Genomic DNA, 23,426 nt, shown 5'->3' on the forward strand with positions numbered 1-23,426 from the left:
AAGATGCCTGTTATATGAATATGCAGAGTATCTATGGGGAACTGTGCAAGAGTGATATGATTGGCTGGGTGAAAGTGAAGTAAGGGGCTAAATAATTCGTGTGTGTGTGTGTGTGTGTGTGTGTGTTGGGGTGTAGTGGGTATGAAAGAGACTGGGGCGAGGAGACAGAGAGGGAGGGGAAAATCTATGGATGGAGAGAAAGAGATGCTGTTGCCAGGGAACAGCAGCCACACAGAGGACCACTGAAAACAACAGCAGGATTATCTAATGGAGTGAAGAGACACAGAGGCTGGTGCTCGTTTTTCCCAAGTTGCTGTAGGGATAAATAAGCTGCCTCCTCCTCGGAGAGATTTGGATACAGAGGGAACTCAAAGAAGGGAATTGATATTTAGGGAGTGGGAAAAGATACTCCAGAGGTATTAGGAGGTATAAGGGGGGTACATGGGGGGGAGATCATGATGCCAGAGCAGATGTATTCTCATTAAAGGAATTTTGTGTCTTGGTGGTGTGGACATAGGAGCTGAGAGGCACGCTGTCGGCTCGCTCTTCACGGCCAGTCTTTCCCCCAACAAAGGTGGCCAGAGGCGGAGGAGAAAAGGGGGGGGGGGTCCAGCACAGAGGTGCCCCCTGTCTTCAGACACCTGCTGCTGGCTAGCGGCTGACATCGAGGACACTGTATGGCTGTGTCTGTGCGTGAGTGTGTGTGCATGTGAATGAGTGAAAGACTGGGAGCGTGAGAGGAGAAATGTCAGCCTGACCCCTGCTTCTTTTTTTTTTTTCTTCTGCCGGTGAGGAGGATCAAGACTTTCTCCTCTTGAATCGTTGCATTTCCGACTGAGGAGAAGGAGGGAGGACACACAGACACCGACCAGCAAGAAGGTTTTGTGGGAATCTCACACCACTCATGTGAGTATAGTCAATGACACTTAACATCCTTGTGTTTCTGTTCTGCTTGCTACACAAGGCGACTGACTGCATGCACATTAGATTTATATGTTTTTCTCCCATTGGCTGTTCCATTTGGGGTGACCTAGAAAGGCTGTGGGGCCATTTTACTCAGTGATGGGAATGTGCAAAACATTTCTACATTCATCATTCATCAAATCTGTCTTTCAGTGGCTATTGCAAAGAGTTATATCGTATAGTGAAGCTCAGTTTAGCATCTTGTAGAAATCTGAAATGGTTATTTCATGCATGGTTCTCATTTTCATTCATGAACGTGGTCTGAGAAAGAAGAAACCTCCCCGGCTTTGATTAATTATCCTAACATGATTTATTCTGTTTTCTGCTCTCTACTCTTACTAAGCTCACGCTGTACACCTCATATCACTTTTCTGTTTCTCAGGGTTTTGTCACATTGTATTTTACAAACAAGTGTGTGATGTGTTAGTGGGTGTGGCTTCGTGGTACAATCCCTTATTGTTCATGTATAATTTAAAGCCTGTGGAAATGAATTATTTCCCCTATCACACTTGGCTGTCTCTCAGTTTATACTCAGCCACAAGCGCCGCTGCCAAAACCACTAAAACCACTCCATTCCTTGTAGTAATTATAATCACAGGAACCATGTTGCAATATTCTCATTGTGTTCAACATTATGCACTGCTGACCAGGATCACGCTGGTTTGTTATGTTTTCTGAAATGCTTTAATGTCATCCAGACAAACAGTTATGTTGCCGACCTTTCCTCAGAGTCTCTGTTTCTAAGAATAACCTCCAGCACAGAGCTGGGAATCCTTGCTCAGCAGGACCTGCTCAGATATTGTGGATTTTATACTTGAGTTGAGAACTACAAAGAGAACAGGTCCAATTATAAATCCACAGTGTTCCTCTCATGCAGCCAAAACAGACCTGTACTTCTGTTATTAATGTGCCATTACTGTATTGTAATAATGTATCTGTATTTCAGCATTAAATCAGTTATTTAGAGAAATGATGTGTACCCTAATGTGTTTCTATCCATGCAGTTGTTGCCATAAAGGCTCAGTGTGAGTACAGATTGAACAGGCAGCAGTCACATCGGTGTAGCAGGATTAGGGAGCAGGGAGGGAGGATTAGGTCTGCATGTCGTCCTCCCTATTGGCCTCTTAAATTCCACCGAGGAAGAAATTTGTATGTGATATTTGACTTTGAGGAGAGCTGAGTTTAGGAAGCGAGTCTGAGTCAGTCACATGCCTCTCACATGTGCTCCTCTGTGCAGGGGGATAAAAACCATGTGAGCAACAATGGTTACAGCCCCCAAATTGTAACGAATAAATATTTGGATGAAATCCTTCTGTTTCCCTTCAAAGAACAAACACGTGCTCCTCCTGCAGTTCAACTCTGAAGGCGACTGTCTAGTTAGTACACTCACTTCATGTTTTTCTCTGTTATTGTGAATGGTGTTCATTGATAAACCTTTCTGTTCACACCTCCAGGCCCGGCTCCTGCTCTCCTCTCTGAGGGATGGGCACTACAGAGGCGACTCTACGAATGGAGAACATGGAAGTGAAAGACGAGTGGCAGGATGAGGATTTCCCCAGGTGAAATCCTTTTACTTACCACTGGTCATCATCTATTAAACTGCTCTGTTAATGTCAAATACATCTGTTGATGCTGAAATGAGACAGCTGAGAAAAAAGATGTCCTAATAGCAGCTGAGTATGGCATACTCTTGTGTTTGTGTGTGCAGCACATTTTAATTTATGGACAAATAGCTCATTATTTAGGATCATTGTGCAGTTAATTACTGATTAATTGCATTTTGAGTTTTTAATGGACCAGCTGCACCATATTACTTCCAGTACAGTTAAGTCTGGGTGGATTTACATGCTGTGCTATTTATGTTAGTCTGTGTTTTTGTTAATATTGGCACTTATTTATCCATATCTTTAGCCATATCTTGTTTTTGTTCTATTTTCTAAACATTAGTGGAACTTTTACCTTACTAAAGGTTTAATAATTGTTGTTTTTGATGTGATGTGAGCTGATTTTAACTTCATGTTCACAGTATGAGGCTCAGAGATAAGATAGCTGATCAGTTATCTGCGACAGAAGAAGAACCAGACAGGGATAAATGACTAAAGTTTCTTTAAATCCATAAAGACAGCAACGATTTAGAAGATTCAGCAATGCAGAGCTTGATGGGCAGATAAAGAGCAGGGAAGAAGTGTGATGACAATCAGTGCTGGGCTCTCTCCTCCTCCTCCTCCTTGTCCTCCTCCCTCCTCCCTCCACCCTCGTCCCTCCTCCTCCGTCAGACTGTGAGGCAGGAAGCCAGGGAGCAGGTGCAGCTCTGTCTGTAAATGGTCTCGGGCTACGTCATGTGACGCAACAGCAGCCGCCGATCAACAACACAGCATCGCCACGAAAATGGTGGCAGGTTTTGGTTAAAGACAGACAGACACGGAGGAACTGCCATCAGCAATAGGATTATTATAGGAGATGATAGGAGATGCTCTGCTCTAGACTGCCTGTTATCAACTGAGAGGACAGGGAATGAGTAAGCAAGTCAAATATAAAGGTGCGTGAGGTTAAAAAGCTCATTTGAATCGGCTCTGACAAAAGCAGCCCAGTGCTATTTCCAGAAGGTAAGCATCATCAGTTCATCCTGATATTGATGTCTGTAGCTGAAGGACAATGCAGCCATAAACAGGAACAAAAGAGATAATCTTGCTTTTGTTAAAAGGGGAAATAAATCCATAAATCTGTTATGTTTATAGAAAAGGCTTCATTTGTGACAAAGAAAGCGTTGGACTAGTAATCACTGCAGGGGCTTCCAGGGAGTTGGATCGGACCTTTCATCAGTGTCTGTTTGTCTGGGCTAAAGCCAGTGTTGTTGGCTCAAGAGGAGCACACACTGCCTCACACTGTTGGCTTTCACAGGACTGCAGCTAAGACTCTCTCTGCTAAACAACACTGTGCTGTAGCTCTCTGCGTTTCTTGTGTTTTTAACCATTTAGTTGTTTCCAGTTCCTCGGTTGCACTGAGTGTTGTTGCTGATATGCACGTGTATGCCCATCTGCCCCAATGTGCGTAGAGCTGCACCACTTTGTCTGTACGCAAACACACACTTCTTCCCTCATCCTGTCTCTCCTTCCTCCCCCTTTTTTCCTGTGTTGCTCCTCCCTTTCTCCTCGCCTAGCAGCCCTGTAATCTTCATCTCTCCCCAGAGAGAAATTAATTACCATCTCTATCCTCCTTTGCTCTCTCCTCTTTTTAGGGCTTAGCCAGATCAGTGACAATATCCACGCCTTGAGCAGCATCCTAATGACAATGTTACATTTTATTGTGAGGTTATTGTCACAGAATAGTCCATGTTAGAGAACAGAGATCGGACAAAAACATGAAATAAATCTTATTGTATTAAATAAGTTGGTCTCTACATATGGCTTTTTATCATATATTATACATCTTTCCCTCCAGACCACTACCAGAGTACGGAGACATGGATTCCTCCTGTGGTCTCACAGACGACAGAGCCTGTAAGTGCCAACTGCAGACTGAAGGATCGCCAATTAGTCAATAATGGAAAGATTATAATACTCGGCTTTATGTATTTATCAATTAAATTTCCGTCTGTCTCTCCTGGTCTTGCTGTAGCTCCCCCTAACTCCCTGAATGTGAGCCCACCTGGAGGAGGAGGAGGCGGTGTGTCCTCATCACACCGTAAGCGGCGTACACTGATTGCCCCGGAGATGAACCTTTCACTGGACCAAAGTGAAGGTTCTTTGCTGTCTGATGACTTCCTGGATACACCAGACGACCTGGACATCAATGTTGATGACATTGATACGCCCGATGAGACAGACTCACTGGAGTTCATCACAAATGGCAATGAGCTGGAGTGGGAAGGTAAGTGGTTAAAAATGTACATGCACAACTGCACGTTGTTTTAATGCTTTAATGCTTTAATTATTCATATATTAAGATTATTTTTCCTTGTTTTCCCTTTCATCTGAATTGTAATACATTGAACATTGAATTTTGATGTAATATCTGTTGAAAAATCTGTCAGTCTATATACTGAACATTGAATCAGTAACATATTTTTCATCATTTTTGAAAGATGGCTTTGTTTATTCTTACTTCTAAGTTTCATTTTTCCACTTCTAACATGTTTTATTTGTTTATTTATCACGGTTTTAATCTTATTTTGGTAACATATTTAATTTTCTGTGCTTTTTTGCCTGATTTGTAAAGCACTTTGTAACTTGAAAGCTACAATGTGCAAACTGTTCTCACAAGTGAAGAGTTGGATATCTTCAAACGAAGACTAATTCGACATTTCACTGAAATCCTGAATCCTAATCCTACATGAATGTTAATCTTAATCCTTAGACAGTAATACAAAAGTTTTGCTAAAACTGAAAATAATCCTAAATCAATTGTTCAGCTTAAACCTCACTTAAAAGGAGCTCAGACACAGGCAATAGATTTTGTCTCTGTCTTGAAACCAATGTTCAGCAGCATGATATAGATTTCCGTGCAGAATTAAGAACAAAATCTGGCCCTCTGTCTGTCCAGATGACACACCAGTAGCCTCGGCCAAAGCGGGTCCCGCTGGCGGTTCAGGAGAAGCGGACGAGGATGGGAACACCAACAACGGACGCCTCTGGAGGACGGTGATCATTGGAGAACAGGAGCATCGTATTGACATGCAGGTCATCAGACCTTACCTCCGGGTCATCACACATGGAGGTCAGTGGAAGGACAGGAATCACTCTGATAAGTCATGAAAGGCTTTTGAAGATGGTCTGATGCATTGTTCAGTATTAACTGAAACTCTCTCTTTCCCATCAGGTTATTACGGCGAAGGCCTTAATGCCATCATTGTTTTCTCTGCCTGTTACCTGCCTGACAGCAGCTGTCCAGACTACCACTACATCATGGAAAACCTCTTCCTGTGAGTCTGCCATGGCTGACTTCTAGTTGTCATTATGTTTGATGTTGTACATGGATCTCATAGAAAAGTCACAGGGTTTGGTCAAAAGTCTCGATCATGTTTTTTTTTAGCCCCCGTTGTCTCTGTAATCTGTCCATGACACTGTGCCCTTTCATACAGGTACGTGGTGAGCAGTCTGGAGATGCTTGTGGCTGAAGATTACCTGATTATCTACATGAACGGAGCCACTCCTCGGAGTAAGATGCCTGGTATCAGCTGGCTCAAGAAATGTTACCAAATGATTGACAGAAGGTAGAAAACACTATGGAGAAACTACTCTGACTTACTGATTGATATGTTGTGTTTAAACTTTTCTGAACTGAAACATGAATTAGGCTCATATTTTTAGCTGCTGAGCACTGTTCATCATCAACATACAGATATGCATGACATCGACACTGACAGGCAGAATAATGGAGAGTAATGGAAGTTATAATTTGCTGTCAGTCAGCAGGAAACTAAAAATGACTCACAGGCTATGTTGTGTTCATTCTAGTGGAGGTCTTTGAAATTGTAAAAACTAACCTAACTGAGAATAAACATGTTTGTGTTGTGATGGCAGATTGAGGAAGAACCTGAAGTCTTTGGTCATCGCTCATCCCACGTGGTTCATACGCACTGTCCTCGCTATATCCAGGCCATTTATCAGGTAAAAAAAGTTGGACAATTATACTCAAAGTGGGAAGGTTCTGATGCTTTATGTCGTAGTAATCATATACCTTACTTTTGATCAGTCATTGCTGTAAAAAATAAAGACATTTTAAGTTTGGGAATTATTATTATTAGCCTACTCATGCTCAGCTGTTTCTAAAATCCAAAAAGCATCTGTGCATCTTTTACACTCAAAGTATTTCTAATGAATATATGTTTAAAATAAAATACTGTGAGTAAGAGTACACGTTGTATATTTTAAATTAAATTAATCACTGTAAGCTCAGTGATGCATGGTTTTGTTGTCTTGTCGTCCTCTGCAGTGTGAAGTTCATGAATAAGATCCAGTACGTCCACAGCCTGGATGAGCTGGCAGAGATCGTCCCCATGGAGCATGTCCATGTTCCTGAGTGTGTGGTGCAGTAAGTATTTCTGACCGCTAGATGGAGAAAATGAGCTGTAACAGTGACACCATCCTGCAGGTTGCAGTGACTGCTGCAGCCCTTTAAATATGTGTGTGTGTGTGTGTGTAATTCATTTATGTAAACCTGGCAGAGGACAAGCTAAAGTGACATTTAATGTGTTTGAATAACTGTAAAATGAGATAGTAAAACGAGGATATAACTGTTATTCATTTCCAGGTTTGACGAGGAGAGGATTAAAGCACGGAGGGAAAGGTAAAAATACATTTGTCATTTCATTGTGATAACTCGTACGCGTATATTGCCCATGCAGAAATGCATTTGAAATAAACTGCGGTTTAAGCACTTAATCTGAATTGACTGGCTACCAAAGACAGCCTTAGACAGCCCAAATGTCTATATTAACTATGTGTGTGTGTGTGTGTGTGTGTGTGTGTGTGTGTGTGTGTGTAGGATGGAGCAGGAGCACAGACAGCAGGAGCAGCAGCACTCAGTCCCACAGGAGCCAATTAAAAAGTCTGAGAGGTACTTTTACGTTTTACCCCGGACTTTAAAAACCTGTCATATTTTTACATTGGACATTTAACTAGTTGAGACATTCATCAGTTTTTGGTGCACTGTGGTCTTTGTAACTTTTTTAAAGTTTTTTTCTTTGTCATTTTTAGGCCGAAGTCAATGATCGTAGATCAAGGATTATGAGAAGGGCAGAGCTTTGCAGGTAACATAAACCTCTGTTGTATTCCTTGTAGGAGCTCCAGTGTGAAATAGATGAGCCGTTTACATCTCCACACAGATTTGAAGCAAAATAACTTCTTTATTATCTTAGATTAAAGTCATTATATTCAAATGGAAATATTCAACTATATTCACTATTATATCAATATTCACTATTATATGTATTATATGTATATAATATTGAATAAAGCTCAAAAAAGCCCCAATATCTTCACAAATAGAGGAATATTCAAATTCAGGGGTAAATGTACACTGAATAAAATATTCTTGTCAATAAATAAAAGGTAGTTGAGTTGAGTCTAAACACATCTAAGAAACCAAATGTATTTATATGCAGTGCCATAATGCAATTTTTTGCACAATTACTGGATAATTATGTGCATCTACTGTAAAGTAGAAGTACTGATTGTAAAGATAGTCATTACATTTGCATGTACACAATGGCCTATGGAGAAAACACTCTTTTTATGTCTGTCTGTCGTTGGGAAGAGGAGCAGACTGGTTGAATTTGAGGTGAACGATTTGTCATTATTTGTGCAGGGGAGGTGTTGGTACAGAAAATGTACATTCAGATTCACATTCATCCCCCTCATGGTCTCTCAGGTTGTCAGTGGGATATTTGGCCTCTAGTCTGGTGTGTTTTGCAGACCTTTACACTCATTCTTGGTCGTTAGATGGACTTGTTTTTCAGCTTCTCTCAATCATCCTTTTCATCTTCTTCAGTGCTTTTTTTGCCTTGATTATATAAGATACTGAACATTCTTGTGTAGAACAGGGTTAGGGTTAATAAATTGCTCATAAAAAAGAAGAGCTTTAAAAAAAGTAATTAAGTTATGCTGTCTTCCTCTATGGAGTCTAGGTAGCAGTCCAGGACGGAGCTCTTTGAGTCTTTTTCTCTCCCTTATATGATATTGAAATTATATTATACTGTAAAAATTTGCCTTTCTGGTCCAAAAAAAGAAGGCAGAAAATCAAGAAAGATAGATGTATCAATCAAGAGAGACAAGTGAATGAAATAAAAAATGATATGTGACTATTCAGGGAGATTTCTGTGATTGAGGAGCTTCAGCCCTGAGCAGAAGCAGCAAGATAAATCTCACCATGGAGCCCAGACACTGGTGATGGTAGCTGATGACTCTAGCTGATGGCGGATAAAAATGAAGAAGTTGATGAATCTGTGAAGACTTAGCAGACTGCGTATAACTCTATCTATTGGACAGATGCTGATGAGAACAGCTCATATATGATTGACAGCAATACTTAAGTGGAGTGTGTGAGGAGAGGCGTGGATGACAGGATGGAAAAAGAAATTGACGACATGCCTTGCATGCAAAAGAAGTCTTCCTGGCTGAACTTTTCTGAACTAAAGCTTTACTTCATCAGATAATCACTGTGTAGATGATATCTTATATCGAATTAACAGCACCTATTAGTCGTAAGTCATACCACCAACTCCTTTCAGAGTCAGAATGATGTGCGTGCTTTATGTGCTGGTTCAAACGAGCTGGCTAAAGGATATACACAGCAGTATGCTCTGGTCATGTCTCTCTGAACAAGGTTATGAGACTTCAGTGATGACGCAGAAGTGATTTAAAACCATAAACAGGATAAAAATACAAAAAGTTACTCACAGCACTGGGGTGCTAGTGCCCTTGTTTAACTTCAGATTTTATTTTTAGTTGTTTGGATCATCATAATGACTCCATATCTGCCCCAATTAGATAAATATTCAAGGCAGGTTTTCACTTCAGCCCATGTTTCAGGGAGTTCAGAGGTTGATTTACCAGGTGATTGATTTTGAAAATGGTAGAAAGTCAGATTTTACTTCCAGTGTACAAAACTCCTTTTTGGATGTGTGCACAATAACCAGGCCTTCGTTTTTTTCATTTACAAATTAACTGTAACTGTAGTTGTAGTACAAACAAAATTGTGTTCATCCCTACAAGAATCAGACAGAGGCAAAGATCCAAATCATCCAAAAACATTTTCTTCTTTTCACAGTGTGTGACAGACATATGGAGCATGAACCCTTCAATTTATACCCATATGAAGCAGTGGTCTGCCAGTCTACGTGTGCTTCCCTGTTTTACCAACATCCAGCTGACAACCATTTTCTGATCAAGATGGTCATCGCTGCATCTCTTTTTTCTTCCGTGTGAAACCCATTCTTCCTCTGTGCCAGAGGGTTTCATGTTGCAATCTGAATATATCGTCATATAAATCATCATGTGGCTCTGGAAACATTGCACTCTATAATGAAGATTAAGAAGAAAGACAATGAATTTGGCAACGTTTGGCGAAGCCATTGTGGCGTCTTATGCCATAACTTTGTTTAAAGGATTACAGGCTTTCCTATGAGCTGACAAAATTTTACAATTCTACTTTTTGTTAATAAGTAAATAAGTATAAATTAACTGGAAAATAATTGGGTTTTATGTTCCAAATTTAGGTTGTTTTTCTGACAATTGGAGATCTAAGGCTTCTGCCTGATTGTGATGATTTGTACATACTGTATGTTATGAAAGATTTAACACTCGGTGAGACCAGAGATGTCTGACAGCAACTTTATTGATGTAGCAGATGCTGAGCTTGGGTCTAATGTCGACCACAAGACCAAACTGGTTACACACATTTATATTCATGCTGATTTGTGTGAATATAATGTGTGTTTGATGTAAATAACAATAGTTTTTCCAATGCATCAGATGCCTTCATTTAAATGTTTTGCCTCATAACTGCTGTATCCTAAGGCCTTTTTAAGCTCTCTCTCTATCTCGTTTGCTGACATTTTGAAAATGTCCACATGTACTAACATCTGTACTCCTGTACCTTATGTGTTATGATGTGCCTCAGTCGTCTTGTGTGTAGAAAATGCCGGAACATGATCAAAATTTGCATTTTGTGGTCTGGAAAACCCAAATGAGAGAATCTGTAAGAATCATATGTATATGTTGTAAAATGCAGTATTTGTTTATTTTGGCCACTCAAACAAATTTCATGCTTCATTAAATAAATATACTTTATTTTTACTACCACAATATATAGTATGCACATAATAATACCCTTACAAAACACGTACAATACATTTGTATTGAATCTGTATCAGAGTGGCCATGAATGAGACAAGCATTGCACATGTTTGCATATTAAAAAAATTGCACATTTCTATAATTCTTATAGATTCTTTCATATGGGAACATTTTTTATGCAGATTGTGGAAACATGTTCTGACCACTAATAGATTAAGTATAAAGTGGCCTCTGAAAGGATTTTAATCTTATTTCAGAATGTTTATGTAGTGTATGTGGAGATTTAGTTTGTTCACTTCAGCAGAGCGACATCTCCTTGTGTTTTTGTGATGACAGTGTCAGCACAACAGAATTTTAAACATTGCTCAAACATCCTAATGCGTTATGGATTGTACATTTCCTGGGGTTGCATTGATTTTCTCTACTGTCTTCCATCTGTTCAACTTACTGTAGCAGGAGGGCAGAGGAGTAAGAATTTTTATTTTTGTAAAGAGCTGCATAATTGCATTGCCTGCCTGCATTGTTTTGCACTATTGGATTTGGTTGTCACAAAACCTTTGATTTGTTTCAACATATAATGATGATTTATGTTTATGGGAGTTGATGTTTCTCCTAAAATGTATTTTGTGTTGTTAAGTGATGTTATGCAGTTGTGTAGCTGTTAGTAAGGCATGGACACGTTTATGCTTCTTTGGTACAGAAAATAGGACTCTTAAATTCTTAAGTGCCATCTCAATTCTACTTTTCTTCTTGTTCTTTTGCCTTTCTGGTACAGGAATGTTCACGAAAAGGTCCAACTTTTCAATTATTTTCAGTCCTGTTAGGCTATTTTCACACCAATAAACAAAACCTGAGCAGTTCTATTATATGTTTATCAAATCCCAACACAGTTGCCGCAGTTCATCATTCTTTGGGAAGGTTTCTTTGAGGTTTGTTGGCTGTAATGAGTGCCTATTTTTCAACCAAATTACTAAAAGAAATCCAGAAAATGTGAAGGAATGTAATGTGTAGTCTTTTAGTTATTACAGTTTGTAGGTTTCAAGTCACACCCGATATCAAAAGTGATGTTTGCATAGAGATGACATATATGTATCCAAAAATCAGAAGGTTCATTTTGACTATAAAAGCACAATATTTATATGATCACAAATTATTTGCCTTCCATTTGTCTGCTGTAAAATGTTTGCTCAGTTTTAAATGGGAAAGATAATCTCATTCACGGTTCTGAAGTGATCAGTTCTGCCTTGTAAATATAATTAAATAAACAGTTCCTCCAAAAATCTGTTATGTGTTTGTTTTCATACTTTCTGTGTACTCATACGGGGAAGCTGTTCTATAGTGTACAGATACAGAGTTAGGCATGATGGAACAACTGGATTAACTCAAAGTCTCATTTTGTAGGATTTTTTGCCATTGAGTGGTGAAGTTACAGATTGCAATCAACTGTTAGAGCCAGTAGAAACATGGCAATTAAACGTGGCAAACTCCACAGAGAAGGACCCGTTCCCTCTAAACTAAAAAAACGATTTTGTTAATTGCAGACCAATGTACATTATGTAAACAAAAGTTTAGAGTCATAAAAACATGCTGTTCAAAGGTTTAAATAACAATTAGGTGTTCTGTTACAAAGCATTACATTTCCAAGTGATTTTTTATTCATGCAGCCTAATTTTACTCTTTTAATAGAGGTAGTGATGCAAGGCTTTCTGTGTGTTTCTGTTTGATTGTGTTTAAACAATGACTTGAGGCCATTGTCAATATGGCAGCAGAACAAAACAAAAACTAATGCATGAAGAGAAAGTTCCAGTTTGTGTTCTTTTTATGTAGCACATCCTGGAAAAAAACAAAACAAAAAAAGCACACATAATATATTTTTAAAGTTGTTTAAACTCATTATCTTATTGTCTATAAATTAAATAAATAAACAAAAACAGTATTATACCATGTATACAAGCAAGCAAGCATGTATACAGTATTTTTCTCCTGTTTTAAATTACTTACAAAATTATGTAAAATGAAAATTGAGTGGTCGCTGGTATATATTCAGGGAATATCTGTAAAACTATTATCACTATTGAATGTGTTTGATCATAACAATTCAGAGAAACTCTGTAAAATCTTTCTCTGTAAAACCTTCTCAGTTTTTATTTGGCAGACGCTGTTGCCTGTCATTTGACTTTTTCTTTCTTCTATATATTATTGCGCAGAACATAGTTCAGCAGCCTGCTTATCTTCTCGAGTTCTGAAGCTGGATGAAGACATGCAGGTGCATGACGACATCCAAGGAGAGATCTTATTTTTGGTGCAGCCTTTCCAGTGTTACATCACCACGTCAGGGCTGTGGTCGAGTCTTGTGACGTCCCCGTAACCAGAGGACTATCACATGCATCACATATCACACCCTTCTCCCTTACACACTAGTAATGAACCCTAAATATTGACCCTTAACCCATGACCCCCAACGGTTGTAGCAGGATTAACATTGCACATGGACATATATACACAAATAGCCACGAATGTCACACACACTGTGAACTCTGTTCATTTACTTTAATGTGAACCTCTGTTTCAAATACATTTTTGACAGAATAAACCATCAGACATGCTGTACATTGTTCTAGCTCACATCTCAACCCATGACATGTTAAATTTAGTTCTGCTGTCCAATGGAGCTCACACTCATCACACACTGCACCTAACACAAATTGAAATTATATCTGGGATGTGACATAGCATGTGATGGGTTTATATCTACATCTCTAAAATGATCCAGTGTGTGATTCAGACAAAGAATTTGATGAAGCTGTCAAAAGTTGGTTGAAAGTATTTTATTACATCTCATAACAATAACTAATGGAAAGATGTAGCACTCTCCTTACTGTGTATGATGTAGTATTTATATATACACCATATATATATATATAGTTGCATAGCTCATACCTTTTGTATAAACCTTAATCCTGTTCATGTTGTAATACATGTGACTGCATCTATCTATTTAAATTCAACATATGATATGCATTCAACGATAACACAACTCTGTATAACAAGTGCTTTTACTTTTAATACTTAGAGCACACTTTGCTCATAATCAGAATCAGAAATACTTTAATGATCCCAGGGGGAAATTATTTTTTGTTACTATACTCCAGTATACAAACAAACAAAAACAACATATGTAAACACGTAACCATCTATTAAGAACAATATATACATGTATTTATTTATGTGTAATCCATCTGCCTGTCAAAGACTATGACTTGTAACTTGACTTGACTAATGACTTATTTTGACTGACATGCTTTTCATTGACAACAGTACCCCAATATAAAAACACTACTACCACACTAAAATAAACCTACTTGGCTGGTACTTTTTCCACATTTAAGATAAGATAGGATAAGATAGAATGTATTGATCCCACACTGAGGGGAATTCGCTTGTTACAGCAGCTCACAATACACAGGTATGTTTCAATCAATGTCATTCATAACATACACAAGGTGGAACAGAAATATAAAAAATATGTTGATATAGAGTATAATGTTGATAAATAAGATATACTCAAAACAGGGGGATAGAATAAAATAAAAAGTACAATATATACACCTTTCAAGTATTCGGATACACACACACACACAAATGATGTAGTGTTTATATACCTCTCTATATAAATATATATATAGTGCTCTATAAAAAAAAATCCAGTTATAAAATGACGCAGGCTTTACATACTTTTTCTTACAAGTATTATAATACCATAATAACTTACTTCATATTAAATCATATCTGGCAGTCACAGTAACATTTTTCTCAACTTCAACTTCAACTTTATTTATTTATATAGCACCTTTTTATACAGAATTGTATCCCAAGGTGTTTCACAGAGCAGAGTAAAAACAGAAATAGATAAAAACTAACAGTTCTTAAGGTAAGAGAGCAGTTGCATGAAAAACTAGAGATTAGAAGAAGAGTAAAAAGCATAAAACTACAACAACGACACAAATAAGAAGAAAAATTAAGACCTACAGGGTAAAAAAAACATAATTTAAGAACAGTTGCAGTAAGAGTAGATACTGTAAGACCTGTACAGTGAATAAGAACCAGATATAAAAGTAACAGGGAGTGATCAGGACATAAAGACTCAGCAGTGAATGGCCAGGCACAGTAGCTGAAAGGTATCAGAAGAGATGCAGCTGTTATTTTATTGTCTCTATAAGACACCTTTCATGGTAGTTTTCCACAGTATGTCCGGTCATCAGGTGGATTAGCAGCTGAACGGAACAGCACGAGCCGCGCTGTGATGGATAGGAGCAGGCGCGCTCAAATATGTAAATATGTGAAAGTTCGCGGGCTGTGATTGGCTAGTACCAGGCGCTCCGCGGGAACTGATTGGCTACTGCGAAAGGGGGCACGTAGAGTACGTCTGCTCACGAGAACGCCCCGTGCCTGCGCGAGTAGTGACGTCATCCGAGGGCTGGATATAAAACTGCAGCGTCTCGCGCTCTAAGTTAATGGAGTAGTAGAGAGAGGCACGCGCTTAGACCGAAACGTTAATTTACAATTAATTTAATCGGTTAAATTATTGGATTTTTTTTATTTTTTTTACCCTCGACTTTTCGGTTTAAAAACTTTGAGTGTTTCTTCAGCTGACGTTGAGCAGGACACGAAGAGATGAAACACATTATAGGAATTGGCGGGTAAGTGTTTGTATTTGTATTAAAACATAGTACGCACGGTTACACGTGTGTCTATTAACGAGGCTGTAATGTTGTTTTCAGCTAAACGGACTGATAGCGGAGAGTGGTGTTATGTTTGTAAGAGTGTTGCACTAAAATAATCTCGTGTAGTGTTGTTATTGTTTGTGGAGACCTCTTAAGATAAACTAGCGGTCAGGATGAAGTTATTAAAATAACGGTGGCTAACCCTGGTTTCTGGTTGATTACATATATATTATCCTCATGGCCACATGTTTTATCAGCTGCCCGCCAGAAACTAGTGCTGTTAAACCGGTTCAAAGCCATGTCCGGTGTCGCCGGTTTGTTGTCATCATCAATCGAGCGGGACATTTGAAAAAGTGGAGGGAGAGTTAACAACAGCATTGTCCCAAAGCGAAACCAGCTTAATGTTATGATGATCAGCGTTTTTATTTATCATTTTAACACTTTCTTCTAGGCAAACATGATTTTTATTACTTTGATTAAAATGTAAACAAAGGGCCCCACATGTTTTTAAAACATAAATATTGAATCTTCCAATACTTTATTAATGTTTATTCTCAGTTTATGTCATGCTTTTGTTTATAATAAGATGATTTAGAGAATTAGTTATTGTGTTTTTATTTATTTATTCATTTATTTATTTTTTTGTATGAAACTAAAATCATGCGTTTGTTTTTTGTTGTTTACAGAATCACTAATGGTGGCAAAACAACCCTGACAAATAAGTTGATCAAGATGCTGCCCAACTGTTGTGTTGTGCACCAAGACGACTTTTTCAAGGTGAGTCTTAGCCACTAGGTACTGAGACGTTTTCTTTGTGTGTGTGTGTGGTTGTTGTTTCCTTTACTGGCACTGCATGTAGGCAAAGTAGTTGGTTCTTGCCATTTGTAACCTCCCGTCCCCACGCACTCTTTTCTCCACATTAGATATGGAAATGGCCTTGATGTCTATGCAACATAGTTTCTTTACCTGGTTGTCTCTTCTTACTGCATCAGTCACGACTTTCCTACCTTGTATCCTTTTTTAAGTATGTTAATATTCCTTATGCACTCTGCATTACTTCTAACACGGCCAGATGCTTCTATTCTCTCCTTCATCTCCATTAACACCTTCAAATATGATGTTTATCATTTCCCCCTTTTTCCACAATTTTTTTACTAAAGCTGTCTACTTTTATAAATGGCTTCAGTAGTTTTGTGCATGGCCTTTTTCCCGCCTATTTTCATTTTTCTCTGTGTGCACACTTGTTTGGCTGTTCCTCTGGCATGTGAGTGGGATCTGAGAGTATTCAGAGCTGTGAGGTTGCAGCAATGTTTTATTGGTGACTGTTATTTCAGAAACCTGATCAGATAGAAGTCGGGGAGGACGGCTTTAGACAATGGGATGGTAAGACTTCACTGAAGACTGCCAATGATTACCCTTTAGTCTCATATATCCCCACCCTCCAACACTGCATACATTAAAACCATTTAGCATACACAGCATTAAGCTGACAATCTCCAGTAACTTGGAGCAAAACACATTTCCAATTTTTTATATTCTCCACTTTTATCTGTTCTAATTTACTATCTGTCCTTTCTGCTCTACAGTGATCACAGCTTTGGATATGGAGGCCATGACCAACACCGTAAAAGGCTGGATGGAGAACCCGGTGAAGTTTGCACGTTCCCACGGTGTCGCTCTGTCCCCTGTGTCCGACGTGGCCAACCCCGATGAGCAGACCCACATCCTGATCATAGAGGGTTTCCTCCTATACAACTACCCGTAAGTTGATTTCGATTCACCTCAGGGAACTACGACTGACCCATGATATTGTTTGCATTGTAAAATCATCTGTTTCCTGTGGTCATCTTCCTTGGTTAGTTGGTGCTTAGATCATGTTGTGTGCTTTTAATCTGGCTCTAAATTTTAACTTCAGAGTTTTCTATGAAGGATAACAGCCCATCTTATTCCTTGCAAATCCTCACATTCAGAATGACAAACATTAGATGCATGGTGTTACTTTGGTAGAGTTACGCGGCCATCTTGTTTCTCACAATTTCTAAGGCATTCATGACAACAAACAGTGGCTGGGCAGTGCTATTTTTGTCGAGTCATGTGCCACTAGCACTTTTACACAGACCTCTGCAGGCAGACTTGGGCGGTCCTGCAGATAGAGATAACCGTTTCAGCAGAAAGAGGCTCTCTGAGTCGTCCTTAAAGCTGGCGGCTCATCTGCACTCTGTGTACTAGCACTCAGTGTCAAGCATGCTGCAGATATACAGATAAGAAACCAAATGAACAACTTGCATAAGTGCTGTATGCTCCTTTTACTCTGCTTCGTCTGGAGACTGCATATGTCATTGTCAATGTCCTTGCTCATCTCCCCTCTAGGCCCCTGCTGGATGTTTTCGACAAGTGCTATTACATCACGATTCCCTATGAGGAGTGCAAGAGAAGGAGAAGGTGAGTGTAAACAGAAACGTTTGTTTATATTGTTAGTGTTTACATTTTCCATTTTGTAATCATTGAGCTGATTTGTTAAAATCGCCCTGTCTTGGCGAGTGCACCTTGACTAACAGTGTGTTATCATTTTCAGTACAAGACAGTACACCGTCCCTGACCCTCCAGGCTTGTTCGATGGCCATGTGTGGCCGATGTACCTGAGGCACAGGAAAACGATGGAGGAGACCGGCTTGGATATTGGTATGTTTAATATTTTCTTTGTACTCTATTCAGGGCAAATAAGATTCAAGTCTCACTCTTTTTTTTTTTTTTTTTTAAGGATTATTTTCAAACATGACTAATTGGTCAACTCTTTGTGTGTTGCAGAGTACCTGGATGGTTTGAAATCCAAAGAGGAGATCTACAACCAGGTGTATGAGGACATTCAGAACAGCCTGCTTAATCGTTTATAGGTAAGAAGACAGAATTCAAGTTCAAGTGTGCCGCTGTCTCCAATTTAACAGAAGTCATATTTATCTAACATTTACTTTTTCTGTCTTTCTTGCAGCAGGAAGAGTCCTCTCCAACCCTGTACAGAAATTGTAAATAGTCTCATGGATTTTTCTTTTTTAATGAAGGTTTTTTAATTTAATTTGTTTGTAAATGCAGCAAAACAATGTTAACTTATCATAGTTTTGTTTTTTTTAAGTCATCTTCAGATGATCTATATTTCTATATTTTACTCTCAGCTCTGTGGAATGGATCATTTAGTATGTTACTGTTATGTTAAACCACTTATTTGTACTGGACCATTTGTTGCAAATGACTATACTGGTAGCTATCTAATACAGAAAATCAAGAATCTCTACATTTTTGTCATCCGAAAAATAAACTTGTAGTTGATACAATTCTACATACGGTGTTGGATTTCATGAATTTCTAATGGAGTACACGACTCGTTCATCTTACCTAAAGTACAGACTCATGTAAATACAGGTCACAATGACTGAAGCACAAAATGAACCAGCCATGATCAGACTTATAACACTGCATCATACCATGGTCCAGTTTAATCTTGTTCCAGGTTTTGATGCTTGTGACACATATTCAAATTTTATAAACTCCTTGACCTATCTTTGCTCTTGCCCTGAAGTGTAGAGGCAACTTCTTTCAAAATACATTCAGTATGTTGGAAGATAGTTGCTGAAAAGACTTTGAATGATATATTACTGAAATGTGGACTTAGAGGTTGAAACAGTTTTTCAGCAGTTTCCAGTCCAGGATTTTTTTTTTTTTTGGGCCATCCAAAAGGGTGGCTCGATGACACACTGAGGCCACCCTGATCATACCACTGCACCCCTAGCAGAGAGAGATTAATTTATTTCGCTCAGAGTATTTCAAAGTTAGTCATGATTTTATGAACTGATCTGATACGTTTCAGTTGCTTCAAAATTGCTGCTTGACTGCTCCCACGAGTGGGTGTGGCTTCAGCACAATCTGCAGACACGCCCCCACAGTCCTGGAGCTGAATACTGCTAATTTTTACCTGATTGTGACACCTAATTTCATAAACTTGTGATATTTTTAATCATTCAAATTGACTAGGTGGTTAATAACACTTTCTTTTGATTGTACATCAGTGAAAACATAGACACATATGTGGCATTGTGTGTTCCTCAGCAACTCACACAACACAGATAGATGTCAGTAACATGTTTGTTTTTTTTAGTGTTGTGGGCACACAATTCATCCAGCTGTTTGCAGGCTCTCTGTACTGGAGCCTATCCCAGCTGACTTAGGGCGAGAGGATAGTATTCCTTTTCAGCAATATTCTGTAAAGCCCCCTAAATTTTACACAGCTGGCTGAGATCAGGACATTCCCAACCAAAGCAAAGGTTGTTAGGTCCCCTCAGAAGGTGCAAGATAGTTAACAAGATAGTTCAGTTTCCAAATAGTTTTCGTTTGCTGTTTTAGTATATTGTTTTTCTTCTTTCATTCTCTGAGAAGTATTCAAATGAAACAGTATAAAGAAGGAACTTTTTGGTTCAACTCTTAGGCATATTCAACATTTGAGGATGCACCGTGCATGTGAGCCTGTTTTAGATTATAAAAAAACTGGGCCACTCTGCAATTTATGTAGGTCAGGATACTGAACATGACACAACCTGAAAGACATTTAATATCTTTATTACAGAATATAAACAATCCATATGAACTATGTCCACGTTGACCTAATTTAGCTTCCATCTATTTCAGAGACCGGAAAGGCTCTTTTCAACACCTATATATGTCCTGCTGGGGTTTTTCCAACACTGTAGCTCTGAAATAGCTGGCCTCACTTACCTTAAGTAAACGCCTGAGTAGGTCAGAGACTAACCACAAGATTTAGGTTATTAGCACTAGATTTACAGCGCATGAGGCCCAAGGCACGTGCTGAGAACGCCTTTGTTTCCACAGGTATAAATAGGCCAACATAATTTCTCATTTCCCCTTAGGGAATACCTCATCCTGTCAGAGTTAGTTAACTTCAGCTTATAATACCTTGGCTAAATAAAGAACAGGTCAGGTATGTATTCGGGGGCTCCTTACTTGACAAAATGACAGCCAAGACAAAGGATCATTTGACGTCAGTCCAGACTTCGACTGCTCAGTTGGAAAGTATTAGTGATTTGGGTCATTTTGAATCCCAGTTGTGCAAACCGTGTGTTACAAAGCAGCAGAGAGTTAACTTCAGGCTCATGGCGTTGTAAAAAATGTGAGTGGGAGTGCCAGCAGGGCTTGTAGTACATCTACAGCTACAGCTTCATTTTAATCACACCTGTTAGAGTAACAACCATTCTTTCAATGCCTAATGACATCAGCTGGAGGTGCACGTAATCTGTCATGTGTGTGTCTTATGGAAATGGAGTGACAAGGCGATTGTTGTGACGCTCTAACAGGTGGATGTGGAGTAAACCATACTGGCCTGGACTCCCGGTGCTAAAAATGACAGCTGTATGTGTGATGGCTGTGAAAGCACGCACACAGGTGGATCTGTTCCCCAAAGCACAAACATGAACCAAAGAAAACACAGCAGAGAAAAGAAGAAAATATTTCTATGTTAAGATAATTTACTGTCAGTATTCTTATGACGATAAATACAAGTACATCTGTAATCCTGCTCAAACAGCATTAAATGGTGTGTACGTGTTCATGCGCACGTCGACTTATGCGCACTTGAACTGTGTGAAGCGGGCCTGCATTATTTACAGTGAAAACAAATCCAGTCTAGACATTTTCCTGGACGTACATGACTTCATTACTCACAGCTTTGGTGAATCATGTGAGTGAAACACATCCATCATCAGCATGGGCCTGCATTAAGACAGTAGTATCAAATACACATGAGTGGGGACGGTTATTTTCTGTTTTTATGATGTCTGTGTTTGCACACATACAGAACATTGCAATGTTACATTGTGTTCAGAGTCATTATCTCTTAAATGCCTGTTTGGAAGAGAGGCTGGATGACTTTAATCACACGGGGTAAATATGTGCAGGAGGTAACACAGCACTGTTGTGAATCATTATGAAACAAGGAGCGTACAATGAGATTTAAATATTGTGTTGTGGATGTATGAGTAAATCTGGCCTCTGTTTAGGATTCACAGACCTCTACTCAATGTGCGTCATAGGACACTGAGGTTTATTACGTACATGGAAAAACTCTCTCACTCAGTGTTGCAGCATGTACCTGTCCTCGTGTTCACATTCAGACCCTGTGGTAGAGATCAACTAAGTACATTTACGCAAGCACTGTCCTCATTTTCTATTTTATGCCTTACGGATTAATACCTTACACACAAAACCTATTATCACTATGATGTATTGTTGTGGATTAAATATAAAGTGGTTAAAATGAGCTTCACCTTAACCAGATACAGAATTTATATGCTGCTCACTGATGTGCAATTAGGCAAATGGTGTCTCTTTTATTCACACTCTGTTCTTGCACTATGCTACGGGTACGATCACCCACGAGAAGTATGTAAAGCTTTACAGCATTAAGTCACACAGCACCAACTACTTCACTCATTTTGGTGAAACTGGATCATATTTTATGGAGACATGATTTTCTGTTTTCCCTCTGATATCCTCCAAGCTGCTCCAATCAGCTCTTTTACAGAGTTTCCTAATGGACAGTAAACTGCTGCAAACTATAGCCGCTGTTAGCTAGTGTTAGCTGAGTTTGTTAGCCGGGCTGCCTGGACTGTGTCATGTCATGCCAGAACTGGAGCTGGGCAATGTAACTGAGCTCAATAGCCTCGATGGACATAATGACAAAAGAGAGATAAAGACTGATGGTGACGTTGAATAATTAAATAAGTGAAATTTCAACAATACGTTTTTCTACTTTCAGTCAGTCTACTGTCATTACATGAGCATTACAATACATATCACAGTGGATCTATAAAGACAACACGTGTTTGGAACTGAACAATGTTTATTTTTTCCTTCACCAGTGAACAAATTTTATTGAAAAACTGCAATTAATAACAACTCTGGACTTTTTAAAGTCACCCAGTAGAAAGAGTTGTGTTGGGTTGTTTCAGTTGTTGGGGAGAGATGTTAGAGCGATGAAGCTGCCACATAGTATTTGTAAGGTGTCCGAGCAGTTAGGGGTTTTTGCTCAGGGGCATCTCGGCAGTGTCCAGGAGATTAAATGGCACTCATCCTTCTACCAGTCCACACTCCAGATCCCAAGCCCCTCATTGAGCTACTGATGCCTCTTGCATTACTAATTTTACTTATTAAATACTATTACAAGTCCTGCATTTTTTTTTTACAAACTGGCCGTATTATTTTTGCACGTAAAATCTTAATAATAAGCAGTGATGATGGCTGTCAAAATGCACTAAAGTAAAAAGTACAATATCTCTTTGTGAACTGAAGTTTAAAGTAGACAGAAAAACGTCTGAAGTGAAGTATGAGTACTACAAAAGTGTTCGTAGGTGCAGTATTTGAGAATATTGTTACTTTCCACCACTGGATTATAAGCAGTACCAATTACAGTTATGTGAGTGAGGCCTTCGCTTTCCCCACTAAATTCCCAGGTCACCTGCAAAGGTCAAGTCCTGCCTCTCTAACCAAAGCCGACGTTCATTGATGGTGTCAATGTCGATGGCAGGACGTTAGTGTGCCAGGAGAGGTGGCGGTTTAAATCATGTGTGTCAACAAGTGAGGGACGGAGGAGTGTCACTGACTGCGAGATCTTAAGTGCTTACACTCTGAAAGACCACCCAACATGCTGGAGGAATGACATCCATCCGGTTACAGCCCGCCTGAGCCAACTAGACCCAGACCCTGTGATTATGTCCCACAACTCAGACACACACACACACCTTACTCCTGTTTCTCGCACTCACTCATGGATTTATACTCATACAGATTGTTGAGAGGCTCTGAGTACTTGCCAGGGTGTGTGGGTATATTTAGAGGGGTGGGGGGGTCTTGTAGCATTGGTACACTCAGACCTCCTCTA

General features: G+C 39.2%; 2 protein-coding genes across 6 annotated transcripts; both read left to right on the plus strand.

Moving 5' to 3' along the window:
• Positions 1-132: 132 nt before the first annotated feature.
• On the plus strand, positions 133-11,540 carry atcaya (ATCAY kinesin light chain interacting caytaxin a). 3 transcript variants are annotated; one of them, XM_027290601.1, is made up of 14 exons: positions 133-675; positions 797-906; positions 2,418-2,522; positions 4,405-4,463; positions 4,582-4,833; positions 5,506-5,679; positions 5,782-5,884; positions 6,044-6,175; positions 6,486-6,572; positions 6,898-6,996; positions 7,216-7,251; positions 7,450-7,521; positions 7,662-7,714; positions 9,733-11,540. In XM_027290601.1, the coding sequence occupies exons 3-13, from the start codon at positions 2,446-2,448 to the stop codon at positions 7,693-7,695; spliced, it is 1,125 nt and encodes a 374-aa protein (XP_027146402.1). In that variant the 5' UTR covers positions 133-675; positions 797-906; positions 2,418-2,445; the 3' UTR covers positions 7,696-7,714; positions 9,733-11,540. The 3 variants fall into 3 exon arrangements, with proteins under 3 accessions (XP_027146402.1, XP_027146401.1, XP_019112322.1); XM_027290600.1 differs by having other exon boundaries at positions 133-416; positions 518-906; XM_019256777.2 differs by lacking the exons at positions 133-675; positions 797-906; positions 2,418-2,522 and adding an exon at positions 3,213-3,569.
• Positions 11,541-15,252: 3,712 nt separating this feature from the next.
• mibp (muscle-specific beta 1 integrin binding protein) lies at positions 15,253-18,818 on the plus strand. Of its 3 annotated transcripts, none has more exons than XM_010738025.3 (8): positions 15,253-15,460; positions 16,171-16,261; positions 16,819-16,867; positions 17,071-17,245; positions 17,855-17,926; positions 18,060-18,166; positions 18,293-18,378; positions 18,474-18,818. In XM_010738025.3, the coding sequence occupies exons 1-7, from the start codon at positions 15,435-15,437 to the stop codon at positions 18,376-18,378; spliced, it is 606 nt and encodes a 201-aa protein (XP_010736327.2). In that variant the 5' UTR covers positions 15,253-15,434; the 3' UTR covers positions 18,474-18,818. The 3 variants fall into 3 exon arrangements, with proteins under 3 accessions (XP_010736327.2, XP_019112328.1, XP_027146433.1); XM_019256783.2 differs by having other exon boundaries at positions 15,410-15,460; positions 16,408-16,867; XM_027290632.1 differs by lacking the exon at positions 16,819-16,867 and having other exon boundaries at positions 15,417-15,460.
• The last annotated feature ends 4,608 nt before the right edge of the window (positions 18,819-23,426 follow it).

Source organism: Larimichthys crocea, chromosome XVII, assembly GCF_000972845.2.
Source record: "Larimichthys crocea isolate SSNF chromosome XVII, L_crocea_2.0, whole genome shotgun sequence".
Lineage (NCBI taxonomy): Eukaryota > Metazoa > Chordata > Actinopteri > Sciaenidae > Larimichthys > Larimichthys crocea.